The sequence below is a fragment of the Vitis riparia genome, chromosome 2 (genome assembly GCF_004353265.1).
Source record: "Vitis riparia cultivar Riparia Gloire de Montpellier isolate 1030 chromosome 2, EGFV_Vit.rip_1.0, whole genome shotgun sequence".
NCBI lineage: Eukaryota > Viridiplantae > Streptophyta > Magnoliopsida > Vitales > Vitaceae > Vitis > Vitis riparia.
The window spans coordinates 15,785,718-15,801,088 of record NC_048432.1 but is presented as its reverse complement, the minus strand read 5'-3'; the positions used below and the strand labels follow the sequence as shown (position 1 = coordinate 15,801,088).

General features: G+C 38.8%; 3 protein-coding genes across 6 annotated transcripts; 1 reads left to right on the top strand and 2 right to left on the bottom strand.

Moving 5' to 3' along the window:
• Positions 1-2,935: 2,935 nt before the first annotated feature.
• On the bottom strand, positions 2,936-5,032 carry LOC117904800 (protein DETOXIFICATION 49-like). Its single transcript, XM_034817565.1, has one exon. It carries the CDS (start codon positions 4,860-4,862, stop codon positions 3,270-3,272), a length of 1,593 nt encoding a protein of 530 aa, XP_034673456.1. The 5' UTR covers positions 4,863-5,032; the 3' UTR covers positions 2,936-3,269.
• Positions 5,033-5,503: 471 nt separating this feature from the next.
• LOC117904808 lies at positions 5,504-9,215 on the bottom strand. Of its 4 annotated transcripts, XR_004649628.1 has the most exons (4): positions 9,011-9,215; positions 7,784-8,108; positions 7,574-7,695; positions 5,504-5,772 (listed from the first exon to the last, which is right to left on the bottom strand). XR_004649628.1 is itself a non-coding variant. In XM_034817585.1 (3 exons), exons 1-3 carry the CDS (start codon positions 9,048-9,050, stop codon positions 5,694-5,696), a joined length of 444 nt encoding a protein of 147 aa, XP_034673476.1. In that variant the 5' UTR covers positions 9,051-9,215; the 3' UTR covers positions 5,504-5,693. The 4 variants fall into 4 exon arrangements, 3 of the variants coding, with proteins under 3 accessions (XP_034673476.1, XP_034673484.1, XP_034673467.1); XM_034817585.1 differs by lacking the exon at positions 7,574-7,695; XM_034817593.1 differs by lacking the exon at positions 5,504-5,772 and having other exon boundaries at positions 7,150-7,695.
• A 2,999-nt stretch (positions 9,216-12,214) lies between these two features.
• On the top strand, positions 12,215-13,301 carry LOC117906876 (ethylene-responsive transcription factor ERF026). The gene has a single exon (XM_034820139.1). The coding sequence runs from the start codon at positions 12,382-12,384 to the stop codon at positions 12,940-12,942; it is 561 nt and encodes a 186-aa protein (XP_034676030.1). The 5' UTR covers positions 12,215-12,381; the 3' UTR covers positions 12,943-13,301.
• The last annotated feature ends 2,070 nt before the right edge of the window (positions 13,302-15,371 follow it).

Here is a 15,371-nt window from a genome sequence, read left to right as displayed (position 1 = left end):
TGATATAAAAAATTGTTTAATAATTAGCTTTGAAATTGCCATGGTCTTTTTCGGTGTTGTGACACACCTCCACGTTTTTATTTGATTCAATATATTTCCATTTTGACTAGGTGCATCTAGATAGGATCAAATGACCCAATCCAAAAATAAAAAGGCTCATAAAAATGAATTGATAGGTAGCGAATTGGAATAAAAGCCAGACTCAAAACGTGTAAAATGTCCTTTTAGATGATTTAAGAAAAGAAAAAGAAAAGTAAAGCAATCTTTACTTAGCACTTAATATCCAAACATGTCTCGAACCCGTCCCGAGTCCCGAGTTTAAACCCATCTCATTAGGGAAGGGACATGGTGGGTTGGGTACCCGAAAAAAACCCGCCCGCCACCCCTGTAGGGGACTTCCCCTTGTGACCACGTGGCAAGCCACCTTGGAACGTGGCATCCTTCTATTTTTGTCCTGATGAACATAACCAGGCCCGAATATCCAATATGGATTAGAAGCATCAATGGCCAGTTACGCGGTGTTTCTCTTGAACTACGCAATGCATTCTGAGTAAGCTTCCTGACCGACTCCCACGAGTAATCATTCCCCCTTACGTCAGAAGCACGCTCGATGGGATGTCACCCTATCTCCGTAGGCTGTTTGCCACACATTGCACCATACTGCTTACAAACTGAGGTGATAGGTGAATCATTAGATCACTCCCTCTAACAATTCTTGTCAGCCGCCTAAATGGTGATAATTATTCTGTCATCAACTATGCTGTCATCATAATTACGAAAGTCAAGAAGTTATCTCAGCATATAGGTGACATTGTTCCAGACCCTATAAAAGTCCTCCTCCAACTCAAAATCAAAGTACGCGTACATACACACACAACGAAGACTCTTCTTAGCTTCTAAAAGGGGGCAACCTCTAAAATTTTCTTTAATCGTCTAACTTAAGTTTTGAAGAGCGTGTCCGAACATCTTTACGGGAAAAAAGGGAGAAGCATTACTTCCGACTGACCTAGGATTAACAACCCCTATGCTCAATTACTCACTCATGGTGAGATGGCCTCGTTTCCCACACGCCATTCAACAGGAAATCATGAGATAAAATAATAAGATTTTAATTTAGTCGGCTCCCTGGTCAAAATTCCGACTTCCCAAAATGATCACAAAATTTGAAAAGGGAGATAAGGGGAATTAAGCACATTCCCTTTTATGTAATTTCAAGCAGGGATTGACCGAAACAAAGATCTCAGGCTTTTGGTTTTCTTGTTCGTTCACACCACCTTTTTTTGATAAGACACTCAACATGAGGCCATTTAATGCCAGGTGTTGGCCTTTGATACACCCTCGCGTGTTTCTAAGATTCTTCCTACATGACTCCCCCACGACTCATTCAAATTGTTTTTTGCCTTTTTTTGGTTCTTTCTACTGTATTATTCCACACTTTTTATTTGTGTCAAATGGAAATATCATGTACATTTTGAATTGAGGCAATGGAGATTTCCCCATCCACACATCATATCTTGTATAAGGAAATTGGAAGGTGCTCAGTGTATTTATCTGGTCAAATCTATGAAATAGTAATGAAATATATATCTTAAAATATTATAGTTTGGTCTACATTTATATTATCACACTACTCCAATGTAAAAGCGGAGTTAGAAATGGGAGCAGAAGCAGGACCCATGGCTTTTAGCTTTTGGCTTTATACGGGAAAGAATTAATCATGTGAAAGGCATTAGAAATACAGAAAGGGGCGTAGGAGTGAAGTTGCGTTTGGGAATGGCATAGATCTGACTTGTTTTTGAAGAAGCCGACAAGCAACAGGCCAACCATCCCCCCTTCCGCTTTACTATTTGCCACGTGTCAGAACACCCCATATGTCGGCGCCTTTAATGGCTCTCATCTGTCCTTCATTTCCTGCTTTACCTTTTCAATGGATTATGTACCCTTTGAATACACCTTTTTCTTTCTACTTTTAGAAACCGAAATTTAATTTTTTTTTATTTTATAAATAATATTTCATTTTTGGTAACTAAAAATAAGACGTATTATTAAAACATCGTAGCCATCTTAAGGGTCAACTGTCAATATAATCCTCAATCAACGTGATTCTTGGCCCCTTCCTCGTATATTTGGGGCGAATGAGACTGTTATAAGACAAGCAATTTATAAATAAAATATTCAAGAGTAAAAAATTTTGCAAATCATGCTCGGATTGACTTTTGAGAAAATAATTTTTTTTAACTTAATAATAAGAGAGTTTATATAAAGAAATCATGACTTAAAAAAAAATAATATAATAAGTAAAAGTCACTACTTTTTGTAAAAAAATATGATTTTAACTCTAACTTTATTTCATTAAAATGATATATTATGAAATACGATTTCAAATTTCAATTTAAAAAATGAGAAATGAATTTTTTTTGGCGATACTAAACATGTGAGAAGAAAGAGAAATGAAAACAACGAAAACTTTGCCATACTATTATCCACAGTTTGAGGGAGAAAGTCCCCAATTTAAGGGCTTTTTGATGGTTCCCCTTATGTGAGCAGTCCAACGGATTAAACTGCCACCCAAAGTCCCAACGCAAGTAAAGCAGAGTGGTTCAAACAAAGGTTGCAAATGGATCCACAAGTTGCAGTGAGGGTGACCCAAGACGAATGTAGTATTGGTATGGCGATGGCCCCATGTCCTAAAACCGCCGGCTCAGTAACCAGTAACCACACGCATGGGTTTAACTTTGAAGAGAGTCCGAGAAAGAGAGAGATGGTCATATACGGAGCCGGCAGCTGCAAAGTGTGACCCGTGGGTGCGCCTAGGAGTCCAACCAACCGACATGGCGACATTTACGCAGTCCCCTTCACGCGGAGACTCCTCAGCCCCACGCGGTTGCCTCCTGCCCACCCATTCCTCCACTTGCCAATTCAACAAGTGCCGTTACTAGAAGAAAGAAATGTATTTATCTGAGTGGAAGTATTGCAAGTGCTTTTGAGTTTTGACCGGGACACAGACAAACAAAAGAATTAGAAGAAAGGGCCCTAACGATTAACAACTCTCTTACATTTCAATCTTATCCTATTTACAAATAATAAAAAATTGTGAACAACGGAAATGAACCAAAAAAATTTGTCCTAGCACAGACCGACTATTCTATGTTGATTGAATTTGAATAGTAGAGTACAAGGTCAGTGTACGGCAACTCCCCTGTTGAAATCCAATAAGGGGAATGGTCGTAGGCTTTAGCCATCACACGCAATGTGATGAGCCCAATTTTTTACACTAACGAATTCGTGGAGTCCTGGGTGGTTTCATCCTTCAATGTCACACTCTCTTCATCGTCATCAGAGCCGGTTCCAGTCAGCTCCTTGGCTCTCTGGGCTTGTTGGTCCCAATTGGTCTGAAACAGAACAAACAACATTGTCACTGCGCATGAGCCCTGCGCGGCCAGCAGACCCAGCCATAGGCCTTTGAAGTCGAACCCTACGAAGAAACCTAGCCATACTGCAACTGGCATGCCCACTAGATAGAAGCAGCCTAGGTTGATGTTGGCTCCCAATTTAGGCCGAGCTGTGCCTCTGAGGGCACCACAGCCTGTTGTTTGTGGGCAGTTTCCGAGCTCGCATAGTCCAATTATAGGTAGGACCATTGATGTTAAGGTGAGAATCTCGGGGTCTTGAGTGAACATGGTGGCCCATGTTTTCCTGACCGTCACAGCGAAAAACAGTGCCAGAAATCCCAATATGAAGCTAGAGGAGAGGCCAACTATTGCAGCCAATCGCGCTTTCTCGGGACGGTTAGCACCCAGTTCGTTTCCGACCCTTGTTGATAAGCTGAAGCTGAGAGAAGACGGGAAAATGTAGATGAGAGCTGTGGTTTGGATCAGAATGCCCATTGAAGCAACGGTTGCTCGAGGATTGAGTAACAGCCCACATAGCAAGATCATGATTTCGTACCACCACCATTCTAAACACACCGAAATGCAGCTGGGAACAGCTAAATTCAAGAGAGATTTCCAGTCTCTCAAGCATTCAGAGGAGACACCTCCCCAAGTTTTCTTGTAAACTCTCGATACTACAACGTAGGCTATCAGGGATCCTACGAGGTTGAGGTTTGTCCAAATTCCGCTTAGAGCAACGCCTTTGATTCCGAGATTAAGCACTGAAACGAGAAAGTAATTGATGGGGATGTGGAGAAGAATTGCGAGAGTTGCACAGTAGGTTAGGGGCAGTGTTATGGACTGGGTTCGAAGATAGATACGCAGAGGGTGGAGAAACGACTGTGCGACAAGGTCAGGAAGAGAATAAAGAATGTAGGATTGAGCTTCGGTGGCAATATCTTCATCTTGACCACAGAAGAGCAGAATTTCCTTCATGTTAAACCATAGAAAAGCTATGGGAATTGACGTTAAAAGAAGCAAAAGCACCGTTCTCTGCAAGGTGAGGCCAAGAAGCTTATATCTCTGAGCTCCAAAAGCTTGCCCACAAATTGGTTCCATTCCCATAGCAAGGCCAGAGAGAATAGAATATCCGGTGATGTTAGCGAATCCAATCGCGAGTGAACCGCCTGCTAGGGCAAGCTCCCCTAGGCGACCGAGGAAGAGCATGGAAATCATGGAACGGGAGTAGAGTAAAAGACCCGTTAATATCATGGGAAAAGCTATACTGGCTATGTGTCTGGCTTCTGTAAGCGCAAGAGAGAGGTGGGTTTTACTGGGGTTTTGTTCTTGTCCATGAGGCTGATCATCAATTGTTGGGGCCTTGGGGACCAAAGGAGTGAGCATGTGGGGTTCCTGTTCTACGGCAGACAACAACCCAGTTTGGTCTGAACGGAACTTATAAGCGACAGCAGATGAAGGTAACTGACACATGGGTGCTTGAGTTGAGACAGAGAGAGAGAGAGTGAAAGAGAGATAAAGAGAGGCTTTTGGGGGAGTTACCAAAGCGTGCGCGCCGGGATTTAAAGGGGGTTTTGGGATTTAAATGGAATTTGAAGTGATTACAAGGCCAAAAAGAGAAATTGTGTTTGACAGAGCATGAGCTTCCAAGTTCAACTGAAATTCTTCTCTTGTTTGGAAGCTTTTCAAGCGTCCATTTATGACCGACCTCATGGTCACTGTTGAGCCCCACCGAAAAATCCTACACCCTTCCTCCTCGATGCTGTTATCTTGGGAGCTATTCGCCCCACAATTTTTTATTCCTTCCTCGTTTTTTTAAGACATGAATAACGTTTTCAGCTAAGCATTGGTGCCTTCTCCATTGCGACCAAAATTAAAAGATTGGACGGTTGTAATACTGGCCCATTTTGATTGTGAGTGATTATGAGTGTTTGACCTACTGTTTCAGCACATATGGGTGATATTAGATATTAATCTACCCATTCCTCAGTTTCATCTAAAAGAATATAAATTTATTTTAATGCTTTAATGTTTCGTGACTTATATTGATCAATCTGGAAACCCAATTCACTAAATTTGGAAACTAAAAATGAGGGAGCCAATCAAAAGGCAACTTTTTCAAAACGGCATGACTTCTCATTTCCAAACCACCCAACAGTTGTAAGTTATTCATGCTGTTCATACATAATCCAAAACGAGGAATGCTTTACCATGGTAGCTCAATCCATGCTGCTTTTCATCAACATGCTGATTGATATTATATTAAGAATCGAATGAATACCGACATGAGGCCGAACTGCCAAGCTATGCAAATGGCAGTCTCGTAAACAACTCTTCCTTGTCTTCACTGCCGTCCTCATCTTCAACCTCATCAATCAGACAACTGCAGGGACAAAACAAAATTTTGAGAAAAAAATGGGGGGAGGAGATGGAGAGCAGTACAAATATAGCTAACTGCCATTAAACAGTTATAGGTGGTTTGTTTGTTCTATGTGAAGGAGGGAACCAACAGGCTCCATGTCACATGCATGTTTTTTCTATAGAACTTTTATGCTACTGACATTTTTATTAGAAGTTCAGCTTGTGAAGAAGTCTATGCATCCAAAAGATGATTATCTGTATGCTTTATAGGACGCACATGGTTGAACCGAATAGCAATATATTTTTTTTTTCAAGTAAAACTTGGGGTGCCGCAAGGCCCTGCAGTTCATGGCCAAGATACGTTTTAAGCAAAACCCTTATACTCAGTAATTATTCTTCATCTTTTGGTTGAGACTGGGAAATTGCTCTGTTCCTTTGGTCAATAAATTGAATCTTCCGTGATTAAGAGTTGATCCAACGAGGAGGGCCCCCTAATAGACTGGAAGAGCATAGCCAGACACACCGCCTTGGCCATGTATTTATACACGTATTGAGAAAAATCTAGGAGAAGTTTCAATGTTTGGACAAGCATAATCAGCATGTGAGTAATTTTACACGGACTGCAGGCTTAAAGGGACAAGTAAGAGCTCCAATCCAAAATTGACTATCTTCCTACATTTCTATCACGCTTCTGGATATGATAGGACTAAATGTGAAGACTAAACCTGGTGAAGCAAGAAATTTCTTCATTGATTCAAATACCAAAAAGACTAATTTTCCAAGAACTGTGATTTTTACTCAGTTCATGGAAACCGCCAATATGACCAATATGTAGTCATGTCAACAATCCATAGTGTAAGGAAGTTTCAGTCTTTGGCCAAGTTGGAGAGATAGATTTTCAGCTGTGAAGTTTGGAAGATGAAATTCCGGGTTCTAGAATGTGGGGTTATGTTTTTGTTTGTTAGATGAAATTCTGAGTTTTTGAGTGTGGGATTATATGTTTTTCTCTGCTAATTATTCTTGATTGAATTGGTGCCCCCCCAGAGACGGGGAAAGTGGTCGATTAGTTGGCAAGGCATTATGCCAATGGCATTCCCCATCTTCCATTCGGAAGAAAGGAAGAACAGCGGTATAAACAAAGGTAACACAATTACTCACAACTGAAGAGAATTCAAATCCCTCTCCTTTATGAGTTTTCATTTCTCAGGAAAAAGACCCTGTATGCATCCTAATTATTCAGGAAAGTTCATTCATATTCACTCATTTTTCAAACTGATATTCATATTTTTTTAATGAATAAAGATTCAACCACTTTATATGAATAGAGGAAAATTATGCAGCCAAAGGAAAGGAAAAACAGAACAAAAACAGTTGGTACAATCAGTAGAACCGGGGAACATTCAAAATTCAACCAGCGTTTTTTTGCACTAAAAAGAAGCTGCCTACTACAATGTTATCGTTGGTCAAATTATGTTGAAACATGAACTTAAATCTGCTATAGATCCACACCACCATTGACAATCTCCATGGCATTATGTGGAGGAGGCTCATCAGTCTCAGATTTTTTCCAGTACCAGTCTCTTCGGTTTGAATACACTTAGTTTCAAGCAACAAGTAGCATATAAGCATGGACATCATCACTACAAAGAAAAAGAAAATGAATAGACTAGACTAGACTTCAAGTGGCATAGCATTGCAGAGAAGATTTTAGCAAATCCCAAATGTAAAGATCATGTTAACCAAAACTTTAATACTCTGAGCAGCAGATGGGATTTCGATAGAAAAAATTTCATTGGCACCAACCGCCCTAGAGGCCACATGACCTTGCAAATCCTGCAATGGACACACAAATAAGAAGAACCACAGCAGCAGCAAACTCCTTGGAGAGTTCACCAGGTTTCCCACTTATTCCAAATTTAAAGGGAATATCGATCATAACGAAAATCTGCACACAAGCAGGACCATCAAAACGAACATAAAAAGGGCTAGTAAACTGAAAAAAGTTATAAACAACACAGAAGTAAATGATATACCTGACAAGTGAGCATTTGAGCTCCACCTTCAAGGAAGAGTTTCCTTCCTCTGCACAGACTGAAACAAGGGTAGTAGCAGCATTGGCCATGGCAGTGATCAGAGGATATGAGTGCAGTACTACTTCCAAAACCAAGTGTCCTGAAGCATAAAACATAAATTCATGCCTGTGAGTTGCTGCAAGGATGAGAATAGCCATTGTCAATTGGGGTCTATACTTTCTGGACTCGACTTCTCTTGATGCTTTACCAGCATGTAGATCATTGAACTCCATATGGACACTGGCAACACCACCAATTCTTATAAGTTTTCTATTGGCTTCATCATCTGTCCCACATTCAATGAAAGAGTTGAGTGCGTTAGAAAGAAACAATGAAACCAAACCAATTGTGATTATTAAGGTAGCCAAAACAGCACCTCCCAAGCTCAATAGCAGATGTAGATGAATATGTGTTATGATAGAAGTGTACACTGCAGAAATTTTGTTTGATTTACAGAAGAGACTGCAGAGGAAGCATGAATTAGGAAGAAAAAAAGTAGTCTTTGCTGGACCACAATCCCTTTTTAATTTAATTTGGACCATGTAACTTAGCATTTTCACAAGTTCCTCCTTTTATCACCCAAAATAAGGGTATAGCTCTACTTCAACAAAATGGAATGACCTATTCGAGAAATGATAAGTTGTACAAATCTTTTTGTATCTTACACAACTCACATACATTTTTTTCCCCAGAGAATATACAGCAGGATCAAGCTAAAAAAAAGTTCAAAACATAACTCCTCAGCAATATTTTGCTCTCCAAAAGTAGAGCACAATTGATAGCACAAAACAAAATATTGCAGTGACAAAAACTTCTAGACAAAAAATTTCCTTTAGGGCCTATGTATCTTCAAAGGAGCCCAAGAACAATACACCAGGAAAAATGCTATATTGTAAGAAACATTATTCATAAGTGTCCCAAATTCATCTAATCATTTTGAAGACTCATTGCTTATACAAGGTCTTGGATTCGGCTTTGACCATCTTGTCCTAAATTTAGATAATTATTAGGAAATTTTGCCATTTATTTGGATCAAATTTTTGATAATCTCATTTGAAAATTAATTGATGTTTAGTGAAGATAGGTGTGATCTGTGTCTAAGAACCAACAAGATCAGCCAGATACAGTGATGAAGTGAACAAGGCTAATATTTCAGTATCAAACTTTAGAATGATTTACTGCCATTACCGGCCATCTCCGCCGATGATTGTTGCCGCCCATCTACCATCCCTATTGCCTATTGCCGGTCATCTCTGTCACCGCCACTCCTCACTAATCACGGTACGTTGTCGCCCTCTTCTGTACCACCATCGAAGAACTGCTTGTTAAGGCTCTATGAAAAGGGGACCTTATTCCCATTTTCGTTCTCTCTCCAATTGTGATGACGCTGTGAATAGGGGGAGCGGAGAGAGATGATGGGCCTGAAGAAGAAGGGTCTTATAACTTAGAAATAGTTAAACTGATTTGGGCAGCCCATTCGGAAATAAGCCCGATATGGGTGGTGTAGGCTGTAAAGTTTGGGCTTATGTTATAACTAATTATTTGTGGGCCGGTTTAATGCATTTTAGGTCCATTTTCCGGAGGGTGGATTGAGTTTTGGGCTTAATTTTGAGTACTTTTTATGTGAACCATTTAGGCTTATTTTTGAAGAGATATTTTGAAATATACCACTTGAGAATTTGGTAGCTCTTTATGATTGCTTATAATTATTAAGAATTAATTGATTAAAAGGAATAAAATAATCCCTAAATTTATGAATCTAACCTCAAATTTGGGAAAAAAATTTAATATTTTTTAATTTTTAATTATATTAGAATGATGAATCGATTATTATTTTTAATTATTAAAATATATTTAATAATTGAAGTTTAAGTTTATGAATAATTATTTATATTAAATCAATAATTAATAATTTATTTTATAATTATTTAGCATTTAATATGATATGACTTATATTTTATGTGCTCTAATATAATTGTTTTGTTTGATAACCCTTCAAAACCTTTGTATCCTGCGGGAATCCAAACTGGGTCATGGGCTTTGCATAGGTTAAAAATTTCTACCCCGTCTGGTTTGGACGTATCGATAGTAGATTTGAACTGAATCAATCTTCTGACCCATTCAGCCCACTCAAATTCTAACAATACCATCAATTGGCTCCAGAAAAAAAGAAAGAAAGCTTTCAAGACATAATTTCATAAGGTTTAAAAATCAAAATAATCATCGACACGGCCCAAAATTAAAGTTAGGCTTATTGTAAACAATAATGTATTAACAATAGATGGACTGATCTTAAATATTTAGATTGATCACTTGCATGTATCCTACGACAACTTTCTTCTGTAAAATAATTAAAACCTGATGTTTGGGTTGATATGAGCAAAGTATGAATGAATTAAGGTAAGATTTGAGTTAGAAAAATACTTACTTTAAAATATAACTATTGGTGCGGGTTGAAGGTCCGGGTAATCCACGGAAACCTCAACCCGCATATTATTTTTAAATATATCATAGATTATTTTATTAAAATATAAAAACATAAAAAAATAAAATAAAAAATTGACTAGGAAAATCTGATATTTTTTATCAATCATATTTGATAATTAAGATATTTTGTCGTACTACTACCTGTCCTATCCTATCCTATCATTTAAATGAAAAGTGAAAATAACAAAGGAAACATTGTTCAAGACGAGTACACGCCTCCACATTAATTAGTTCCACACTTGCACCCCCCTTTCATCCACTAATGTCGACCTCAGCTCAGCACCTTCCAAATTGGGTACAACTTTTGTACACACCGAATTTCAGGGATATTTCCCCTTGGAATAATTGATGAGCATCAATGCTGGCTTTAATCAACTCAACGCGTCACATGAAAATTTTCCATCCCCAATTTTCCTATAACATATGATTCCATGCAGCTGTGGAGCGGAAAAGAAAGTTACGGATACATTTGATAGTTTCGCAAAAACCTCACATCAATCTTAAAAATGAAAGGCTGCTTTCATGGCCCGACCATTATAAAGTTCTCCAACCCATAAAGCCTTGGCAAACACTTTGGTTAAGGATTCTTAGATTTTACAAGTGATGATTCAATTCATGTGCACACCAAAAATGAGTCAAATATATATATGACGCTGACTCGTGGTACCAAGTGGGCTCTTGGCCATGTATGGAATAGGCCACGTTGTTGGTTCAACTCGTCCACCCACCTAGCCAAATACAAAGCTTTGACTGTAAACATCCATATCTGAAAAAACCTCCTTTTCTGGGTTTGTTTTTGTGGTTAGTTTCCTTTTGTGATTTGGATACAAGCTTCGAAACGCGGTCTTGAGCAAACATCAGGAACAGCAGGATGTGTATAAAGCAACATGGCAACATGTGGTTTGTGGCATATTTCGCTTACAATATTGTTGTTTTGGAATTAATATATATTGAAGTGCTGCAGTGCCTGTAACCCAACCTTTTCCTAATCAAATGCTCCTAGCTAATTTTAGGTATAAAACTAACGGACACAAGAAAATGAATTTATGGATTGGTCATATCGGAGTTTGTTTGTTCTCTGCTTAGCGTGTGTTCAAGGCCACCAAGCTGGAACTAATTTCCTTTTCTTCTCCTTTTCTTGGCAGCCAAACTGGGTCACAGAAAAAGTGTTTGAACATGACAAATTGGAATGGATGCTTACCTGACATGATGGAATGAAAAATTAAAACCAAAACGAACTTAGAGAAAGGTTCTAGTACTGGGACATATCTAGGCTTTTTAGCTAGGCACAAAGATCAGCAAAAAAGAAAAAAGAAAAAATCTTTGACCCTAAACCACCAACTCCCCCAAACTGCGTGAACTATTTAAATGATCAATGCCCATTATTTAATTTCGCAGCCAAATTATGGTGGAGCTTATGCTTAACCAGTACTACTGGTCTCATCTACCTTCCCCACACTGATTTTCCTGGTCTCGAATCTGATCACGTCCAATAAGAATAAAGTCTGGCTCTCACCAACCCTTTCCTCCAACCCCACCAGTTAATTTTCTCAAAATCTAGTACTTATCACGAACTCTAACGTACCAGCCAGGGTTTATGTAGCACTGGCCCATTGGATGAGTGTAATAGTGAATTTCCAAAGGAATTCAGTGGGAAGGGCTCGAGCTGATTGCACCATGGCTGCAGTGTAGACAACAGCTAATTGCTAGCTTGAGGGCTAATGGGGGCTAAAGCGTGTGCACTCACTATCGAATACCAGCCCAAAAACCCTTGGCAAATATCACATTCATTCCGCGAATTGCCCACGCTTTTACTTTTTATCAACCGATATTCTCCCTTAAATACATACCTTAACATAGCCCCTGAATTCTAGAGTCAATAGTGATAAATACTTCTATCCTTCATAAACCCCACACTCTATAATATATGGCTCATAGTCATGCTACATGACATGCGCCAAGTAGACTAGCCTTGTCCAGCCTATCTTCTCCAATCTCCATCCACACGTGCCAAAACCAAAAACCCAAAAAAGAAAAGAAAAAAAAATTCCAACTCCGGATACCACCACGATATGGCGTCCGCCTCCGCCGGGGGCTCAGCCAAACAGCCCTCCCCTGGGAGACACCCAATGTATAGGGGAATCAGGAGTCGGAGTGGCAAATGGGTGTCTGAGATCAGGGAGCCACGTAAGACTACGCGGATATGGCTTGGGACGTTTCCGACCGCTGAGATGGCCGCTGCTGCCTATGATGTTGCCGCCTTAGCCTTAAAAGGGACAGAGGCGGTTCTCAACTTCCCGGACTTTGTTCACTCGTACCCGGTTCCAGCATCAGGGTCACCATCAGATATTCGTAGTGCAGCAGCTGCTGCTGCTGCGTTGAAGAAAGCGCAGACAGACGATGGCTCTGCAGCACACAGCAGGCGTGAAGATGATGGGAGGTTCGATGTTCATACTAATACTAATGCTACGTCCGAGGGAGAATTTGTGGACGAGGAGGCATTATTTGATATGCCTAATTTGCTGGTGGATATGGCGGAGGGAATGCTGGTGACTCCGCCAAGAATAAACGTGCCATCCTCTCCCTACACGCCGGAGAATTATGATGGAGATAGTCTGTGGAGCTATTTTTAACAAAGCTCTCCTTAATCACCCAATCACAAAAAACTACCAAAAAGAAAAAAGAAAAAAATATGAAACACAAACCATAGAAATACAACTAGCTTGGAGCCGGCAGCATGTACTAATGCTATGTCAGTGAATCATGCATTGTGATTTTTGAAAGCAAAAGAAGGGGTAAAAACAAGAAAGAAGATGATAGCTAGGGTTTTGGTAGAGTTTCTTTTTTTCCCAACATGTTGGGTTTTGAAAACCTATGAGTGCATGAACAAGGTTGCAGCTAGCGTTGTAGAATTTTGCCATGTATGCTTAAGGGGTTTTTATTTTTTTTTCCCTATTTTTACTGAATGTAATGTACTCTTGATTTTCTCTTCTCTTGTTGAATGCAATCAGATTGGGTGTATGTGCCATGTGCCCTCCATAATACTTGGTAGCTGAGTTTCTGGTATCTCTTTAATTTCATCCGAGTGGATCATATAATGAATGAGAGAGATAGACCTGATATAGGAGCTTCTGCTATCTCTTTAATTTTTCCCTAGCTAGTGGATCATATAATAAGGTGAGAGAGACCAGCCATGGTAGAGGAGCTTCTGGTAGCTCTTTAATTTCTCCTCAGTGGATCATATAATAAAAAGGAGGAAGATCCTCTGTAGAACATATAATAAAAGAAGAGAGAAAGAGAGAGAGAGAGAGAGAGAGCGAGAGAGAGTGAGAGATTGCTTTAAGTAATTCTGGCTTTCTTTAATAGAGTAAACCAATTTAGTAGTGAGCCGATGAAGATTCTGAACTAAAAAACTTGAGCATTTTAAGCGAGGTAACAGGACTCATGATGCTTGTCCCCAACGACATTTTTGCTACGAGTAGTCTTGCTGAAATCTTGCATTCGTCCGGAATTTGAGACCTCTGAGTCAAATCTCCATGGGTCCCAGATGCTAAAACATTGTCAATGCCTATCGATGATAGATTGAATTCAAGAAAACAACTGGGTTCTGAAAATACATAAAATATTACTTGATTGTACAGTTCCAACTATTCATGTACTCCCTCTCCATTGTTAGGTGAAGACCTGGTGAAGCTGAGTCCTGTCTCCATGATTAGTCACCTTGGGCCTCATTTGCAACTTCTTTTACCATGTTCCATGATCATTTCTTTTTAGATACCCATTTGAAAATTCTGCCCGCCAAAGAGAAAATAAAAAAAAAAAGCTCTTTTGACACTGGTACTGTTTTAGCCAGAAGAGTTGAGTACTGCTTTTAGCAGTGAAAGTATTTTATAGGTTTTAGCAAAGGGAAGACAAATCGAAAAAAACTCTAAAAATTTACCATATATATTATTACACCCGAACTCCCCATGCAAAAGAGAATGTCACCCGCATTCATATAATTCGAATTAAATTCTGTGGTTGGTCTTGGTGTGAACTTTCGAAGAAGGAAAAAAGGAATTTGATGAGATCCAATATCATATATTTTCTCTAATGTGGGGTTTGAGTCCTTTCTACTACAATGTCCCCCCAAAAAAGTACACAATGGTGTGCAGTGACCAAAAGGCGAAGACCTATCTCCAAAGCCTACCTTGAATGATTCGTTGACACATCCACCGCCATTTTTTTTGTCAAAATTAATCAATTATACAATAGAAAAAGAGCCATAATCTGAGCATGTTATTGGATAATTGGCCCACATAACCTAAAGCTAGAAAGAAGTGAACCCTTTACGTTTCAAACCAATCTAGTTTTTAGTGTTGCCGTATCCTCTTATAGGAGATTTTACCTCATTTTTAAGGAGACAAGCATCTATTACCATATCTTGCGGGCCATATGACATGTACTTTTTATAGACAAAAAATCCACCCTCATATTCTACTATATGTACATAAAATTAACTAGATGCACGACCCAATCAAAGCTTATTCACACCATCAACCACCTTAGAATTGACCACATTGAAGCTCCATTCATGCCTCACAATGTAAATCTTCCTTCTATAATTTCCTTTTACTATAATATTTTTTGGGTCTAACCAAATAAGAACATTAAGATTTTTTCCTATACCACATTTCAACTACCTCTCATTGTCTACTTGAAAAGAGAATAGAGTTGAGGAAATATTAAAAAGAAAAAAATAAGGATATATTGTAATCAAAACTTGTTTTTATCTTCATTATTTTCTACATTCCTTGGTTTCTTTTTCTTTCCCTTATGTGTAGAAAAAGTTAAGGTTGGCTTAACTAAATAAACTACATTGTGATAGTTATTGGACCAAGTCTTTGTTCAAAAGTCTTTTAAATTTGTAGATTTAGACAAGGTTTGTTTTTTCACTTAATTCTAAATAGAACTTAAAATTAAATAGTGTTTAATTATATTATGTATTAAATTATTTGTTTATGTAATATGTTATTTTTATTAAGAATTAAAAAAAAATCAATATATTACTTTTTCTATTTAA